Source organism: Gossypium raimondii, chromosome 10 (genome assembly GCF_025698545.1).
Source record: "Gossypium raimondii isolate GPD5lz chromosome 10, ASM2569854v1, whole genome shotgun sequence".
Classification (NCBI taxonomy): Eukaryota; Viridiplantae; Streptophyta; class Magnoliopsida; order Malvales; family Malvaceae; genus Gossypium; species Gossypium raimondii.
In genome coordinates, this window is record NC_068574.1 from 8,235,991 (window position 1) to 8,255,512 (window position 19,522).

The 19,522-nt window shown below is 34.7% G+C and overlaps 2 protein-coding genes across 2 annotated transcripts; both read left to right on the forward strand.

The window, feature by feature from the left end:
• The first annotated feature begins 328 nt into the window (after positions 1 to 328).
• Positions 329 to 5,211, forward strand: LOC105776191 (phospholipase D alpha 1). Its single transcript, NM_001309350.1, is given in 4 exon segments — positions 329 to 573; positions 739 to 835; positions 2,292 to 4,191; positions 4,575 to 5,211. Coding segments are annotated over 3 exon segments (2,424 nt in total). The 5' UTR covers positions 329 to 573; positions 739 to 745; the 3' UTR covers positions 5,009 to 5,211.
• A 2,630-nt stretch (positions 5,212 to 7,841) lies between these two features.
• On the forward strand, positions 7,842 to 8,852 carry LOC128033873 (protein MAINTENANCE OF MERISTEMS-like). Its single transcript, XM_052622361.1, has 2 exons — positions 7,842 to 8,023; positions 8,137 to 8,852. The coding sequence occupies exon 2, from the start codon at positions 8,226 to 8,228 to the stop codon at positions 8,850 to 8,852; it is 627 nt and encodes a 208-aa protein (XP_052478321.1). The 5' UTR covers positions 7,842 to 8,023; positions 8,137 to 8,225.
• The last annotated feature ends 10,670 nt before the right edge of the window (positions 8,853 to 19,522 follow it).

Genomic DNA, 19,522 nt, shown 5'->3' on the forward strand with positions numbered 1-19,522 from the left:
TTAAATTAGATTAAATATAACAAAAAAAATTATCATTTGCAATTGATCGGCCAAAATATGTTTGCCATTTAAACATATTAGAAAATTTTCCATTGCTAATTTCTAAAACATGAAATAAATTGTAACAGAAAAATATTTTACGAAAATCTTAATAGAATTTTAATAAATAAAGAAAGAGTTGAGAGAGAAATAAAATTTGAGTGAGAAATTAATAGGGAATTAAAAGAAATTTGAAAATGTGAGAGAGAAAGTTGAAATTGAATTGAAAAAATCGGGATTTTATGTAATTCAGTCCCTATAAAAAAAAAATCTTTCGTAGTCCCTGATCCACTCGGCTCCACGCGGAACCATTTAAGGGGCTGATTTTCGGCGTCTCTTTCCCGTCAGTAATTTTCCTTTTAGTCTGCCCACGGCCACCACGTTGCAGCCATAATTTATATATCCATTTTTACAAAACTAGATACGCGTATTTTGCGTATATAAATCCCTTACATAAAGAGAAAATCAAGGACAGCTCACTTTCACTGCTGCTTTGATATCCTCAGATCAAGATCTCTTCTGATTTAAGCTTGGGTATATTTTTTGAATCTACCTTTTTTCTTTGCTCATTTCTCTGCTTCGCAAGCTTTTTTTTTTAAAGAACTTATCTTCTCTGTTTCCCACTCTTCTTTTGGAGTTTATCTTATGTTAATATCTCTCTGTCTTAGTTGAATTAACTTTCTTTTCTCTTTCTTTTAGTTGAGAAATGGAGGAAACTTTGCTCCATGGGACTTTACATGCTACGATCTATGAAGTTGATAGGCTTCATGATGGAGGTGGAAACTTCTTCGGCAAGGTATAAATTCTTATGCTAGATCAGGATCATTGCTTACCTCTTTTTTATATTTTTGCTTTTTGGGTCTCTTTTTTTGGATTAGTTTAGTTGACTTATCCAATTAGCTCTTTTTTTTAAGGTTAACCAAGTTGTTTTTATCATAAAAGATCAGTAATGGATCGTTTTTTTCTTAATCTTGAAAACATGATCGATTTTTCTCCTTTTTCTTCCTTTTGGATAATCTGAGTTATGAATGTTCACATTACTTGTGTGGATATATGGATCCCTCCAGAAGTGGGAGTATTAGATAAGATCTAGGCGTTGTTTTGTGGATCCCATCAATGGGGCCTGGAAAAATGCTCTGTAGATGTTCCTTTTCAGTAACTCCAGTAGTGAAGACTATTCCTAGTTAAAAGCAAGTGTGTTTGGAGATGGGTTCACTGTTGAACAGTCACACAGCAGATTTTTTGTAAATATATGGGGATTATTTGGGTGATTCTAAAGAAAGAAAATTATTTGAGATGCTCTTAGCAAGCATTGTTTCCCAGACTGTTTAGGTTGTCAGGAAATAAGGATGTATCCATGTCTTTGTCTTTGATCTGTTTCTTTTGATTAGGTTGTTGTACTTGGACATCCATGAGGTCTGGGTAGTTATGTGGGAGGAAAATGTTTGAATCTACTAACCATGTTGCAGAGTCCTTTGTGCAAGTGGAAAAGGAAGATGTATATGTGTGATTGTTTGAGTGCGCATATGTATATGCGTTGGACGCAATACTAATTGGATAGCAATGAAATAGAATTCTGTAAATTCATTTTCTTGATTTTGAAATATGTCACATACTTCTTCATTGACACAGGTCAGGGCTTATAAAATAAATGACTGTTTGTCCTTGAAAAAGCATTTGATACCTATTTCTAGTACTTTTTTCTTTGCAGCAAGCATATTTTAGACCTTGTAGTAATTAGACAATGATCAGTGCTCTTAAAAAATGGAACCATTAATCATTAACTTCCCCATCTCTTTGGAGTAGAAATCAGCAGACTGAGTTTCTGCCAATTTGCTCCTGTCTTTAACATTTCTCTCATATACCTGCATTGATGCTTTTGGTCGCTATATTTTACTCTTTCCTTTCATATAAATATAAACACTTGTACGCTATTTTTACTCTTCTCGTATACGCTTATAGACTGTTACATTTCTTGAAGATTGTAATAGGAAGGTTTATTTATCCTTTTATTGGAAGGTTCCATCTTCTGTTTCATTCGTGCTATTGGAATATATTCTCTCCTTTTATTTTGACAAATATTTCCGTTATTCTATGTCTTGTTTACTTTACTGGTTCTGAAATATTATTAGCCCGTTTCACAATGTAGTGGTGAGTTTTTCTGTTTTAACTGTCTTCTCAATCTTTGAATTGTTAACATGTCACCTCATTTCTGTTCTTTAAGTTACTGCTGGATGAAATTTGTCTTGCAGCTTGTGGCAAATGTTCAGGAGACTATTGGCATTGGCAAAGGAGTTCCAAAGATTTATGCAACTATTGATCTTGAAAGGGCCAGAGTTGGACGAACCAGAACAATAGAAAATGAAACTTCCAACCCTAGGTGGTTTGAGTCTTTCCACATTTACTGTGCCCATAATGCTTCCAATGTGGTGTTCACTGTCAAAGATGACAATCCTATTGGAGCAACTCTGATTGGACGAGCATATGTCCCTGTTAAGGATCTTACAGAAGGGGATGAAGTGGATAGGTGGGTTGAAATCCTGGATGAAGACAAGAATCCAATAAAAAGCGGTGGTAAAATCCATGTGAAGCTTCAATATTTTGGTGTGACAAAGGACCGCAACTGGGACCGTGGTATCGTAAGTCGTAAGTTTCCTGGAGTTCCCTATACGTTTTATCCGCAGAGAAAAGGGTGTAAAGTTTCTCTGTACCAGGATGCTCATATCCCAGACGGATTTGTTCCTAAAATTCCTCTTGCTGGAGGCAAGAATTATGAGCCACATAGATGCTGGGAAGATATTTTTGATGCTATCACCAACGCTAAACACATGATCTACATTACTGGTTGGTCTGTTTATACTGAGATCAGTTTGGTGAGAGACTCAAGAAGGCCAAAGCCTGGGGGTGACATCACTATTGGTGAATTGCTGAAAAAGAAAGCAAGTGAAGGTGTCAGGGTTAATATGCTTGTTTGGGATGATAGAACTTCTGTTGGATTGCTGAAGAAGGATGGGTTAATGGCCACCCATGATGAGGAAACTGAACAATTCTTCAAGGATACTGATGTCAACTGTGTCTTATGCCCTCGTAATCCAGATGATGGTGGAAGTTTTGTGCAGGAATTACAAATATCTACAATGTTCACTCATCACCAGAAGATTGTTGTAGTGGATGCTGCAATGCCTAATGGAGATCCAGAGAAAAGGAGAATTGTGAGCTTTGTTGGAGGTATTGATCTTTGTGATGGGAGATATGACACACCTTTCCATTCCCTGTTCAGGACCTTGGACACCGCTCACCATGATGATTTCCATCAGCCAAACTTCACTGATGCTTCAATCACCAAAGGTGGACCAAGGGAACCTTGGCACGATATCCACTCCCGACTTGAAGGGCCAATTGCCTGGGATGTCTTGTTCAATTTTGAGCAAAGATGGAGAAGACAAGGCGGTAAAGATGTGCTTCTTCAGCTGAGGGAACTTGAAGATGTTATCATTCCCCCATCTCCAGTTGCATTTCCTGATGACCATGAAACTTGGAATGTACAGTTATTTAGATCAATTGATGGTGGGGCTGCTTTTGGTTTCCCTGAGACACCTGAAGATGCTGCCAGGGCTGGGCTTGTGAGTGGAAAGGACAATATCATTGACCGAAGTATTCAGGATGCCTATATTAATGCTATACGACGAGCAAAGAATTTTATCTATATTGAAAATCAGTATTTCCTCGGAAGCTCATTTGGCTGGAGTCCTGATGACATCAAGCCTGAGGATATTAATGCTTTGCATCTGATTCCCAAAGAACTTTCACTTAAAATTGTTAGCAAGATCGAGGCAGGAGAGCGGTTTACAGTTTATGTTGTTGTCCCTATGTGGCCAGAAGGAATCCCAGAGAGTGCCTCAGTTCAGGCAATATTAGATTGGCAGAGAAGGACGATGGACATGATGTATAAGGATGTCATTCAGGCTCTCAGAGCCAAGGGTAGCGACGAGAATCCCAGAAACTATTTAACATTTTTCTGCCTTGGGAACCGAGAGGTTAAGAAGAGTGGAGAATATGAACCTTCTGAAAGACCAGACCCTGATACAGATTATGCCAGAGCTCAGGAGGCCCGTCGTTTCATGATCTATGTTCATGCAAAAATGATGATTGGTAGGTGATGAATACCTTTTTTAAATTTAATTCACACACCTCACTTGCTTCTGTTATTGAATATTAGCTTTGAATTTGGCGGCCCGGGGGGATCTGGTAGGTCCTTGAACCACTAGTGGAGCAGAGACATTGAAGTTGACATTTTCTTTTTTTGAAATTATACAAGCCTTTGCAGAATATATCCACCATATGGTTGGGTCATGAGGAAAATTTCCTTTGAAGTAAGGTGGTATAAGGAGGAGCAATGGTCATGGTGCTGTAAATAATGAAAATTAACAGGCTTTTTCATTCGAATTGTTTTGAACACTGAGCTCCCCTTCAGTTCTTTTTTATGTTTCTCTTTAGTACCTACATCTCATATAACTTTGGTTGGCTTTCTTCAGTTGATGATGAATACATAATAATTGGGTCTGCCAACATCAACCAGCGATCCATGGATGGTGCTAGAGACTCTGAAATAGCCATGGGAGCCTATCAACCATATCATTTATCATTAAGGGAACCAGCACGAGGTCAGGTCCATGGTTTCCGTTTGTCACTGTGGTATGAGCACCTTGGCATGCTTGATGACACATTCCTCGCACCAGAAAGTGAAGAGTGTGTCAGGAAGGTGAATCAGGTTGCTGACAAATATTGGGATCTCTATTCAAGTGAGTCACTTGAGCGAGACTTGCCTGGACACCTACTCCGCTACCCCATCGGTGTTTCTAGTGATGGATCTGTCACTGAATTGCCTGGCATCGAGTTCTTCCCTGACACAAAGGCTCGTGTTCTTGGTGCCAAATCTGATTATCTGCCACCTATCCTCACTACTTAGGGGATCTTTACTTTGTTCTTAAGCAATAATAACTTGTCTAGTTTGGTGTTACTGGCTTTGGTAGTAACAATAAAACTTGTTTTTGTGCTTGTGTCATAGTCTGCAGAGCTACAGTGTTGTGTTGGTATTGCTTTTCCGTCAGCTGTGATACCGTGTTGTGATTTTAGTGCTGACTGGTATAATAAAACTTGTAGCCTCCGTGTATGTGTTCTGCGGTTATTGTTAATTATCTGTTAGTTGTTACCACTTTGCGGAAGCATTTGAGCTGCAGTTTTCGGTTGTTGTGTTAGAGACTTTTCATGATCTGCTTTACTGACTAGTTCTTAACTTAGCTCACTGGTTGTCAAGTAAAGACATTGATCACAACAGGTTGGTAATAGCCTGAATGAGATTGTCTGCTTACGTTGTTGATCTTGTATCTTATGCAACAGGGGTACTCAACTCTCCTGCTTCTGTTATTTTCAATTGAAGCATCATTTTCTGATTAGTCCTGCAACTTCATCCATAACTTTCTCAAGGTTCTCGTTACACAAAATTCCTAGTATCTAGGCCTTCTGAGTTCTACACATGATAACCAGAAATCAAATGAATGCACTCGATTATTTTATTTTATTCTAAGCCTTCAACATTTCATATTTGTGATTGGGCCTTGGTACAGTATATGTGCAAAGGTCACATATTATGTTACGCAAATCAAGAAAACTAGGGATAGGACTTGCCATCTGGACTAGTACTTTCTATTATCGGACAAGCTGAGAGCTGTCATGTAATGTTCTGAATTCTCATTTGTAAATGATATTGTCGACGGAAAAATTGTCAAAAATTAAACAAAAGAAATTATGGAGGAGAATCATTTTTGTAATATTTGATATATGGACTTGCAAATGTTGATTTCTTATTGGTTTCCTTTCATTCCTTTTCAAAAGCAAATGTGAATACATGATTTGATTGTGGAACCTACCCTACCCTATCCTAAGGTCAATTGTTGTACTAGTCTTTTAAATGGATTATTTACACGCATGGAGCAGACAAAAAGGGTGTCGGTATCTTAATTCCTATTATTTTTTCCTAACTTCATTATTGCAGGCAAAATGTACGACATTATCGGGTTGCATACAGAGGAAAGTTCGTAGTTAGATGTTGGTGACTTTTAATTTGAGAATGTCGAAAGCGTGTGTGAAGTACAACTTTCAACATCAGTGATTGGAGACGTGGTGCTCACCTGTTTTGCTCCTTTCTGTCTACTCCTACCGTCAATTTTTTGTGTCTCCACCTTTTCCACTATTAATTAGTTTTCTAAACTATCATAGGGTTTTTTATAAAAATATTATAAAAAAAATAAAAAATAACCAAAATGTTATAATTTTTTTTATTTATCAAAATATATATTTTTTTTATTTACCAAAATATATAAAAGAAACAACAAAAAAAATCTGCACCGATGTGACGGGACACTGGTCACGCCAATGGCATTGGCGGCACCAAAGGTGTCAAAGCTATTGGCGGCACCAATGCATAAAAAGGGGGGGTCGGTGGTGGGGCGGGCAGAAGGACTGAAGGAGAGGGAAAGAAAGAAAGAAAGAAAGGAAGGAGAGGAAAGAAAGAAAAAGAAGGAAAGAAAAGGAAAGGAGAAGAGAAAAAAAGAAAGAAAGAAGAAGAAAAGGAAAGGAGAAGAAAAAGGAAAGAAAGAAGGAAAGAAAAGGAAAGGAGAAGAGAAAAAAAAGAAGAAGAGGGAAGGAAGGAAAAAAAAGAAAAAAGGTAATTTTTTATAAATTTAATTTTTTTGTAATATTTGTGTGTTTAAAATTTATGTTATGTACATTATAGTTATTTTATTATTTTATTTAGCATATATATTTTATAAAATATATTTAGAATGAAAAAATAATGGTATGTACATTGTATGTTGATTAGGAATTTTTTATGACATTTACTTAGGAATTTGAAATTAAAATTTTAGGAAAATAGCATTAAAAGTAAAATGACAAAGAAGTATGTTTAAGAAAACATAAAATACGAAAAAAAAGGGAATTGTATATTTATCAAAAATAATAAAATGCGAAAAATGTACATGTAATAAATTTCAAACATAATAAATTGAAATAATGTAAAATTATAAAATAAAAATTACGATATTTTTAAAATAATAAAATGCGGATAAAAATACGAATAAATGGCCAAAGTAAGAGTGTATTAGTAAATTTTAAAAAAATTAAGAAATAATTTATACAAATAATTGAAACAAAATGTACTGAAATAATATAAAATAATAAAATCTGAAAATAATATATTTTTATTGAAAGTAATAAAAATCGAGAAAATAATAATACGACCAAAGGGTAAGGGAAATGGTTTATTTACCAAAATAATAGAGGAAAAAAAAAGGTGATGGAGGGGAATAAAAAGGCGGCACCAATATGTGGCTAATTACCTTTTAATCCTCCTTATTTATTATTTTCTTTTATTCCCCTTAACACACTAAATTAATAAATTTCAAACATTATGCCTTTGAAATAATGTAAAATTATAAAAGACTAAGTTTATGATTTTTTAAAGCAATAAAATGTGGAGAAAAAATAATAACAAATGGCGAAGTAAGAGTGTATTACTAACTTTTTAGAATTTAGAAATAATTAATACAAAATATTTCAAAGAAAATGTCTTGAAATAATATAAAATAATAAAATAGGAGAACAATATATTTTTATTTAAAGTAATAAAAATCGAGAAAATAATACGAGCAAAGGGCAGGGGTAAAGGTTATTTTTTTACACCAAATTAATTTAAATAACACACTAGATTAATAAATTTCAAACATTATGCACTGAAATAATGTAAAATTATAAAATTAGAAATTGTGATATTTTTTAAAGGAATAAAATGCAGAGAAAAAAATACGAATAAATGGCCGAAGTAAGATTTTTTTACTAACTTTTTTTTCAACTTGCAGGCATCGCAATGGCTCGATTGATTCGAAGCGATATTAGACACATATCTGATACGGCTAATAACGCGGTATGATTTATTATTTGTTAATTAGGAGTTCTATTTATTTAAAAAAGATATACGCAGTATATACAAATAAATTATGTTATCGTAATATTTTTTCTGTAATTTAACACTATCAGGACTCGTTCCGAGTATTAAGGGGCCGTGTGAGTGTTTTAAAGATAGCTCCGGATGCACGATTGATGCCGTACTCAGGATTGCACGATTGATGCCATACCTGGAGCTAGCCGGATTTGGGTCAGTAGCATTGATCCGGTCCTCCGACTTGCACTTTGATTTATTATCTGCGCTAGTGGAGCGGTGGCGTCTGGAGACCCACACTTTCCATTTTTCGTGCGGGGAGTGCACGGTGACCTTGGAGGATGTTGCAGTGCAGCTTGGGCTCCCAATTGACGGGAGTCCCATAACGGGAGTATCTTCATTCACCGATCCGGCTGCACTTTGCTATCAACTCCTAGGAGAGTCACCAAAGGACGGTGATAAATATTTTTCCGGCATAAAATTTACATGGCTAAAAGCCAAAATTGGACAATTATCAGCGACCGCCACTGAAGGTAAGTTGATGTGCGCTGTTCGAGCATACATCATGCATATGATAGGGGCAGTACTCATGCCTGATGCAAACAGCGACAGTGTGCATTTGTCGTACTTGCCCCTGCTAGCTGATTTGTCCACTGCTAGGTCGTATAGCTGGGGTTCCGCCGTTCTAGCAACGCTGTACCGGGAGCTTTGTCGGGTGACAGAGCCGCATGTTAAAGACATCGGCGGATGCCTCATATTGTTGCAGTCCTGGGCGCTTTATCGCATGCCGTTTTTGCCACGCATTAGTCACTAACCCTATCTGTATCCACTGCCACTCAGGTGATAAAATATAAATTGTCATTATTTGTAGTCATAATATATTGAGTAATGTTACCAACCCTAAACCCTATACTATTTTTTGTAGGTGGACGACCCGTCCAGGCATCGGGAAGTCGTGTGATGTCCCGATATACCGCCTCAGGATTGAACAGCATGCCCGGGAAAGGGTAAGCTACTATTCTAATATTCATGACATCTATTCTATTTCTATATATTACTCACATGTTATCGGTCTAACTCGTTACAATGTTATTACTCATGCAGTTTATATGGATCCCATACTAGAGGCCGGAAATTACAAATGTTGTACCCTCGTCCGCACTCGTTGATTCCCACATATGGTGCACTAACACACCAATTATAAATTTCAACGTCGTCAAGTGGTATCACGGCGATCGAGTGCTTCGGCAGTTTGGCTGCATCCAACCTATCCCGGATCTGCCGTGCCAGTTGGGGGAAGATCACGGCTTGACAAAGAGAGGAAAAGTTTAATTAGACTGGGGAATTAAGCACCGGAAATTTGCCGCACTGTGGAACGATCGATTGCGCCGAATTCCTCAGATGGTTATGGCTACCGACCTGCAACTAGGGTGTTCATTCGGTTAACCAACCGGTTAACCGACCCGAAATTGCTATAACCGAATTAACTGACCTTCCAAAATTTTTAACCGTTAACCGAACCGATTTTTTTTTTAAAAATTAATCGAACCGAATTTTTTTCAGTTAATAAGGTCGGTTAACTGAATTAACCGAAAATTATATGTTTTTTATTTTTGGTTAAAAATTACCCGAATTACCCGATTAACCGAATTAACCGAATTACCCGAAAATTACCCGAATTACCCGAAAATTACCCAAAAATTTCGGTGTTGAGCTTGAGAAAAAATTGGGCCGGGTTTAATTTGACCTATTTTAGGCCCTACCTTGCAAAATTTAGTTTACCCGATTTTTTTCGGTTAACCGACCGGTTTTGAACCGATTTAACCGTTAACCGAAAAAATAAAAAAAATTAACCGACCCCCGACTGAATTTTTTCGGTTAATCGACCGATTAATCGAACTCGGTTGGTTAACCGAAAAAAAATCGGGTTAACCGAATTATGCACAGCCCTACCTGCAACCATCATTGGAGTATACACAATGGTACCATAATTGCGGGAAGCCATATTTACTTGGAGGGCAGTCGACTATAACTTAGCATCCATCTTCAATATTTAATCTGTAAAAAAAAACAAAATCTCATAAAAATTCTCGAACGGTAACTAAATTACTTAAAAAAATTTTAATGTTTCAATATATAATTTTGTACATGAAAACCGTTTAACCACTAATCCTTATAACTAACACACTAATAATATTAACAATTTTATACTCAAAATAATACACACTAAAATTATTAATTTTACTAAAAATAATAACTAACTAACTAACTATAATAATAATACTAGTTTTTACTAACTAGTTTATTTTGGTAAATAAAAATAATAAGTAACCATAATAATAATACTAGTTTTTGCTAACAATAATATTACTAAGTTACATCTTAATACATTAATAACATCTTAATACTAACAACAACAACAACAACAACAACAACAACAACAATAATAATAATAGTAATAATACTAACTAATACTATTATTTTGAGTTTTATTAATCTTAATAACTAAACTAAAACAAAAAAATATCACAAAATATACAAAATAATAACAACAATATAATCAATTATTTTTAAAAAATACCTTATTTTTCTCTCTTTTTCTCTTCTTTTCCGCAACACCTCTTCTTCTTCTTCTTTTTCTTTTGATTTTTCTCCCTTCAACTGGACAGAACTCGTATTTATAATACGAGTAGTGCCGCCAATCAGTATGGCACCATTGGTGCCGCCAATGGCTTTGGCGTGACCAAGGTGCCGTCACATCGGTGCAGATTTTTTTGCAGGTTTTTTTTTGTAGGTTTTTTTTATATATTTTGGTAAAAAATAAATATATTTTGGTAAATAAAAAAAAAGTTATAACATTTTGGTTATTTTTTTATTTATTTTTATAATATTTTTGTAAAAAACCCACTATCATATTTAGGGTAAAATACTAAAAAAAGTCACTTTTTTTTTTAAAATCTACCGAAATAGGCTCGGTATTTTATTATTTACCGGAATGAACCATTTTCCCCTAAATCGCGTCCACGTCACCGCGAAATCAGGGGACGTGCCAAGAAATCGCGGCCACGTCAGCGCGCTTTGCTGACGAGGCAACAAAGCGCGTCCACGAAAGCGCGTCCACGAAAGCGCGATTTGTGCGCACGTCAGGAAAGTGCGCTGATGTGGCCGCGATTTGTTGCCACGTAGCGCGTCCCTGAGGACACGATTTGCTCTGCGCGTGAACAGTGCAACGATCATTTTTTTGACCGTTGCCCCCCCAACGGTAAAAAAAAATCTATAAATACCCCCACCCCTTATTTTTTTCACAAACTAATCCTCTATCAAATTTCCTCTCAATTTCCTCTAAATTTCCTCTCAATTTGCTCTCAAATTCCTTCCAAATTTCTTTGAAATCCATATTTAATCTCAATTTGCTCTCAATTTCCTCTTAAATTTCTCTTAAATCCCTATTTTTAAATTAATTTTTAAATAATTTTATTTTTTTAAATTTTTTTTAAATCGTAAAAATTTGTACGATTTCAGCAATGGTCGGAGAATTGACTCGTCTTGATAAGTAGCACATATCTGTCTAACAAATGAAAATGGTAAGTGTTAAATTTAATTTTTAAGATTTTTTTATTTTTGCATTTTTAGATAATTATTAATTTATTATTTGTTATAAAAGTCTGTAGATCGGATATTGGACTGCAATATCCGGAATATGCATGCTCCTCCATCACCGTTGGTAGAGAACTACCTGCGGGAAGCGGGTTTTTGGCACATGGTAACAGTAGGCCAGGGATACAAGGTGGACCCGAAACTTATCAGTGCGTTGATCGAGAGGTGGAGACCCGAGACGCACACATTCCATCTTCCATGTGGGGAGTGCACTATCACGTTGGAAGATGTCAGTCTGCAATTAGGGTTACCGGTGGACGGGTACCCAGTCACCAGGTCTGCCTAATCTAGCGATTGGGGAGTAGTGTGCCACGAGCTTTTAGGCACTATTCCGGAGAAAATGGAAGGAGGTAAGATCGAGATGGGCTAGTTACGAGACACATTACTGGATCCGGATGATGATTCAACCGAAGTAGAAAGAATCCGATATGCTCGGGCATACATTCTTCAGATAATTGGAGGTTATCTGATGCCAAACTTGTCATGGAGTCGCGTACATTTAAGATGACTGATGAAACTCGTTGATTTTAGAGCAGCTGGTGAATTGATTTGGGGGTCTGCCGTCTCGGCAACATTATATCGGGAGATGTGTGGGGCGATGCGACCGACTAAAGCAAAAATCAGAGGTTGCCTGTCACTACTGCAATCATGGGCACGGTTTTGCTTTCCATTTCTACGTCCTCGAGTAGACCACCCATATACATTCCCACTCATAACGAGGTAAATTTTATATTAGATTTTACAATTATTATGTAGATTTTTAAAAATAAAAGTATGCTAAAATTTTATTTAATTAGGTGGAATCATCCGGCAAGTCATGCTCGATTACCTACCTCTCTTGAAGATATACAACTTCTATTAGACCAACAGTCGGAAGCACATGTAAGTATTAAATAAAATTGATATTTCCATCATTCGCTAGTCGGTTGGTATTTAGTATTTAGTATTTAGTATTATGTATATAACTAATATTTCTATCATGTTCATATAGTTTCAATGGACACCATACGAGGATCCGGCAATTCGGGCAGCAATTCCGGATGAGTTCTTACAAAATCCAAACACTTGGCACGCGGAAGTCGCGTTGATCAGCTATGCGACCGTGGACATGCACCAGTCAGACAGAGTGTTACGGCAATTTGGATGTAGACAACCAATTCCCGTGGCACCTGAGGTGTTTGATGATCACCACAAAATCGACTTACGGCAACTGCATACGGATTGGCCGAGATTCTGGTCCCACTACATCGAAATATGGGAAGATCGGTATGAGTATATACCTACTATGGAACTGGTCATCGTTCCGGAGTTAACGTGCGTGCCGGAATACATGCCATGGTTTAGGATCCATGGCCAGCCGTATTTACTGTCGGCAGAGGAGAGGCAGCGACAATTACGTGTCTAAAGGGAAATACGCGGGCCTTTAAATCCAAGACGACAGAACGACGACGCTGGCCCCTCAACGAGGCCTAGGCATTCACCCGGCCCATCATCAGCGGCCATTCAATCACCAGGCCCAACGAGAGCATTGACACAGTCACCCAACCCAACAGTTCAACCGATGATACCCACGACACAACCTTTTCAAATGATGCCAGGTGCGTTTTCTAGCCCTTTTATGTATCCTAACCTTTATATGTTTCCTTTTTCGAGTCCTATGGTAGGTTGGAGCCAATGGCCCGGTTCAGCTCCATTTTCTGTTACGTCGAGTGGACCACCGATGTATAGGCCAGCGGCGCAAGAGGGATCGCAAGAGGGGCAGTCGGGGAGCTCTTCTTTTTACCAATCCCCACCACCGTATGAGTTTCAAACACCGTCGCCGTTGGTGATGCAAACACCTCCACATTTACTATTCTATCAAGGTGGCTCATCGTCCCAACTACGACAACCAGATGCCCAATCGGAAGAACCAGAATCCCCGCCGGAGGAACCACAACCGCCGCCGGAAGCTGGACAAAGGAGGAATCCAGCGCGTAACTGTCGATGGCCGCCATGTAGCACTGAATCCGGCGGGCACGGAGATTGATTTGTATTTTAATTTATTTGTACATATATTTTGAATATTTTGATATTATTTGATGTAATAAAATAGAAATTTTTTTGAGTTATTACTTAAAAACCTTAAACTAATTTATTAAAAATTTAAAAATTTATAATTTATAATTAAATGCATAATTTAATTGACAAACCCTAAACTCTTAACTTAAAAAACCCTAACCCTAACCCTTAACTTTAAAACCCTAAACCATTAACTTTAAAACCCTAAACCCTTAACTTTAAAACCCTTAACTTTAAAACCCTAGACCCTTAACTTAAAAACCCTAACCCTTAACTTAAAAACCCCTAACCCTTAACTTTTAAACCCTAAAGTAGCAAAAGTGCGATTTCACAAATTCTTCTCAAATAGCATCCTGCTAGAAACGTTTTTTTAAAACTATTTGCTCAGAAACGTCAACTCGAAATTATTTTTCCAGGACCTACTGTAGCAAAAGCGCGTCCACGAGGGCACGATTTCACAAATTCTTCTCAAATAGCATCCTGCTTGAAGCGTTTTTTTAAACTATTTGCTCAGAAACGTCAACTCGAAACTATTTCTTCCAGGACCTACTATAGCAAAAGCGCGTCCACGAGGGCGCGATTTCACAATTTCTTCTCATAAAGCATCTTGCTTGAAGCGTTTTTTTATACTATTTGCTCAGAAACGTCAACTCGAAATTATTTTTCCAGGACCTACTGTAGCAAAAGCGCGTACACGTGGGCGCGACTTCAGAAATCCTTTTGATAAAGCATCCTGCTTTGATTTTATCTTAAAAATCCATAAACACGAAACATAATCCAATTTTGAATAAATTATAATTAATTTAATTAGGAAACCTTAAACCCTAATCCCTTATTTGTTTACTTTTTTCTCTAAAACCCTAAAATATTAAACCCTAAACCCTAAAATCCAAAAACCTAACATGGGAAAAACGGGGAAATCGTGTCCCCAGGGGCGCGCTACGTGGCAACAAATCGCGGCCACGTCAGCGTGCTTTCCTGACGTGCACACAAATCGAGCTTTCGTGGACGCGCTTTGTTGCCTCGTCAGCAAAGCGCGCTGACGTGGCCGCGATTTCCTGGCACGTCCCCTGACTTCGCGGTGACGTGGACGCGATTTAGGGGAAAATGGCCTATTCCGATAAATAATAAAATACCGGGTCTATTTCGATAAATTTAGAAAAAAAGTGATTTTTTTTGGTATTTTACCCTCATATCTAAGCTATTTATATGCTACCATGGATATAATTTAATTATATGATATTTAAGTTGATCTTTACTGCGTAAATTAATCATTAGATTAACAAAAGATTTAATTGATATAATATTTATACTTCAAAAACTTGATTTGAGATGTTTTATAAAATAATAAAATTTTGATAATTGAATTATGACAATCTCGTATAAATATATCTATATGATTTATAAGTTTTACCTGGTAACATTAAATTTTAACTTATAAGTCATATAAATATATTTATATAAAATTACTATAATTCAATTATCAAAAACCATGTCACTACTCAATAAAAAAATCAAAATAATAAAGCAAATGACATATTTGATAAGATTATATTCATAATTTAAGTTGTTTAATTAAATGGTATTCTATTTATTTATTAACTCACTTTTCCTTTCTTTTCATTTCTAATATTCTTTTGACATTTCTAAAACACCATATGTAGCTATTATTTCAGTTGGTTCCATTACTCTATTTTTCTCCTTTCTAATTATTTCACTTTCTTTATATCATTATCTATACTATTAATACAACTCTAATTAAGTTGGTATCACGGATTAATCGCGTACCAATTTAGTTAGAAAATAACAAATATACTCTTTTATTAAATGACTACTATTATTATTTTGATGACCTTTTGTCCTTCTATATTTTTCTATAGTTTTTAAATAAAAGAATTAAAATTTAATATGTCTAGGGATTAAACTCATGTTTAATGAGTTTAGATACAAAATTTTACCACTACACCAATAATAATAATAAATTTAACTTTTAACATAAAATGTTTTCTCTCACCAAATTTGTGTATTTAGATAATGTCACCGAGTTGGTATCACAAGTCAACTCAACATTAACTCACAAATTGATGACAACACCATGATAAACAATTGTAGAGCATTTAATATTGTTAATCTGGTGTATTTATATGTTTAAATTTCGTGTTACTCACAATTTAATTTATTTTTTTTAATTTTCATATCGTACATATTTCATATGTTATTATGATTAATTAGTTTCAAACCATACGTTTCATTATTTGTTATATATTATTCTTAAACACATATCTATGTTCTAAATTCATGGTTTTCACATGTATACATGTGTGAGAGTGTAACCTCCCCAACCCGGCCTAGATGTTAGACCTGAATTCGGAAGATAAGATTAGCCACCGGAATGACTCAGTAAGCTATCAGAGTTTTGAAAACAACCATTTAAAAAAATTGTTTATTTTAGAAGAAAATCTTGGTCTATTTTCAGAAAAACTTACCAATTGAAAAATGATTTAAATTTAGTATCCTATATACAATGTTTACTTTTGAAAACCTCATTTATTACCAATTTATTTAATACTCAAGTTCAAATTATAATTTAGCAACAAAAAGTGATATATGTTTATGATTTTAATAAAAATCGGAGCTCGTGTATAACTAATTATTAATCGTGATTAAATATCTTAAAATTAAACTAAATGTCATGCAGCTATAAATAAAATAAAAACAACAAACTCAATATCTCATGTCACAGTTCAAAATAAAATAATACAATCTCTAAAAATAAAGTAACAAATAAAATATTTTAACAAAATCGAGCCGAAACCCTCCAGATGTCGTGTTCGCTTCCTAACTTGGTGAGTTATCTATAAGGATGAAAATTAAAAGGAGTGAGCTATGAAGCTCAGTGTGGGTTCCATCACAAGAAAATCAGTGCAACCGATTAGCATACAAAATCACAACACATAAAATAATTCACAATAGCAGTTTCGGAGCATCGGAATATCATATCAACACAATCAACGTATATACATATTTATTATCTCAGACATCCCAGATTCATTTGCATATGTTTTGAGAATGCAATATAGTTTCAAATTTAACAGAAAAGATCCTACCCCACCGCTACACACCATAGTAAGAGTTTCCCAAAAATCATCCATCCCTACATACTGGGTTGTGGATAAACCACAAAAGTTGCAGGTTAATACGCTGCTAGATGATTATGGATACACAACATGTTTGCTGATAATAGCTGTCAAATAATGGGTGAGCGAACCACCAGTGTTACAGGTTAAAACGCTGTCAGATGGTTGTGAGTACACAACATTATTGCACATGAGAGTTACCAAAAAGTATGTGGATAAACCACCAGAGTTGCAGATTATTAATATGTCAGAACTTCATCCTTTTCAAAGCGTAACATGCTTATCATGAATTCGATTTAACGGTAAAAATAATGCATGTTGCATGTATAATTACAAGTACAGATACAAAAGACATATATGTTATTTTGTCAAAAAAAAAGAGACATATGTTATTCACAAATCATGCATACATATATAATAATTCAATTAATAGAATTATGGAATCTAACTTTATTCATATTATTAGGGACTCAATCGAATAAAATAAAAGACTAAAAATAATTTTGAGTATTTCTATGGACTAAACTACATATAATATAATTTTTTGGGAAAAATTGTAAAACAATGGCACACGACCATGTGGTTGGATCGTGTGGAGGGGTTATATGGTCGTGTGGCTCGACCGTGTAACAGACTGAGGTAGTGTAAGAATTGCAAAATCAAGGTACAGGAGAGACACGACTATGTGGCGGATCATGTGGAGGGTTTTGGGTCGTGTGAGATTCGAACTATCCTAGGGTTCTAAGGGGACATGGCCGTGTGAGGGGCCGTATGGTCCACACGCCCGTGTGGCCCTATCCTAGGCACGGTTTTGCCCCGATTCACTTATAAGGCAACACACACCTTTCATCGGGAGCCTGAACGTCATTCCTCGCAATCAAATTTGATCTGTTACACCTAAAACGGGTCTGATTATTGGCAATGATCAAAGAATGTTTCTAATAGCGACTACAAATCTGATTGAAAAACAAGTTAAAAATCGTGAAACAAGAAAAATTCTTAGTAATGGAATAAAATTTTGATGACAAGAAAAGGGAATAAAAGAAAGAGGGAAGAAATATAAGAGATGGAAGCGAAATTATGAGGGGATTTGAAAAGGAAGTAAAATCCTAACCTAATTAGAAATATGGATTAAATAACTTAGGGTTTGAAACCTTAGGAGAGATTTAGGCAAAAAATATTAAATGGTGGAGATAGGGTGGCTTGAACTTGAGCATGCAAATGAGGAGAAACAAGCTTTAACCATTAAAATATTACCCAAATCTTGATAAATTTTCACTCCTAATAATATTATTTTAATGTGGTTTTTATTCTAGTTTGTTGGAATTAAAAAAAAAAAGAAATGGAAGAAGAGTAGACAGAACTTAATCCTCTAAAGATTACACTAACTACTTAACTATCAAACCTAATTCTTTACTTAATTAATTATTTCAATTAACCCTATTTATTTTTTGGTGTAACAGATAGGATTTTTAGTATACATAATTATTTATCTATTATTTTCACCATATAATGGATATTTTAGGATTATTAAAAACTAAGGTTGCGATGGTTTCTGAAAACATTTTCTATTTTTTTAGAAAATAATTTTAAAATTGAAAAACATGTTTGGTAAATAGAAATAAAAAATATTTTTAATAATGAAAGTATAAAAATATTTGGCAACTACTTTTCTCTAACAGAAATAAAATAAAAAATTATATTTATACAGGTTTGAACCAGGCCCAACTCATCTAAAGTTAAAAACATTTAGTATTTTTTATTATATTTTTCACTTTTACAAAATATTTTCAGTGAAAACAATAAAAATAATTTTTATTATTTTCTAATTTTCATATATTTTCTTTTTCAAAAATAATTTTAAAAATTTTAACTAAACACATTTTCTTCAATATTTTCTATTTTCCAAAAAATAAAAATAACTTTCATTTCCTTAAACCAAACACAACCTAAATTTCTAATTAAAACAACAAAACAAAATGTAAGTGAATGGTAGGTATATTTATTTTGACATGCGAGCCAACTAAAAAGCATAAAGCATTTATTTGTTTTATTCTATTTCAATTTTAAAATGTTTTACAATAATTTTATAAATTTATAAAATTAAAAATCTTATATGGATAGTTTGTATATTTAACTATTCTGGAAATAAAATTCAAGTGTCCAAGGTTTAATTATTCTAATATTATTTATTTAAATTTTAAAACATCTTATAGTAATTCATAATTTTTACATGAAATATTATCTCATATATAACATGTGCGGAACGTCTTATAGGATATATTAAAGAAATTTAAAATTAATATATCGTTTTCAATTATACTCGTGTAGTTTAAAAATTTCTGAAATTATGTATTAAATATTTATTTTTTCAGTATTATTGTAAATAAAAACATCTAATTAATTAACAAACTAATTATATTTATTTTAAAACATTTTTCTGATTTGATTTGATAATATAATTATATGAATATAAAAATAAAATCTTTGACAAAAGGGAAGCCTAATGCATACACAACGTACAAAGCACGAAATATGATTAAATCATATCAGATTATTTAGAAAGAAAATTCCAAACCAAATTCAAAATATTTAATTAAATTATGTGATTCTCATCGTGTGAGTAAAGGAA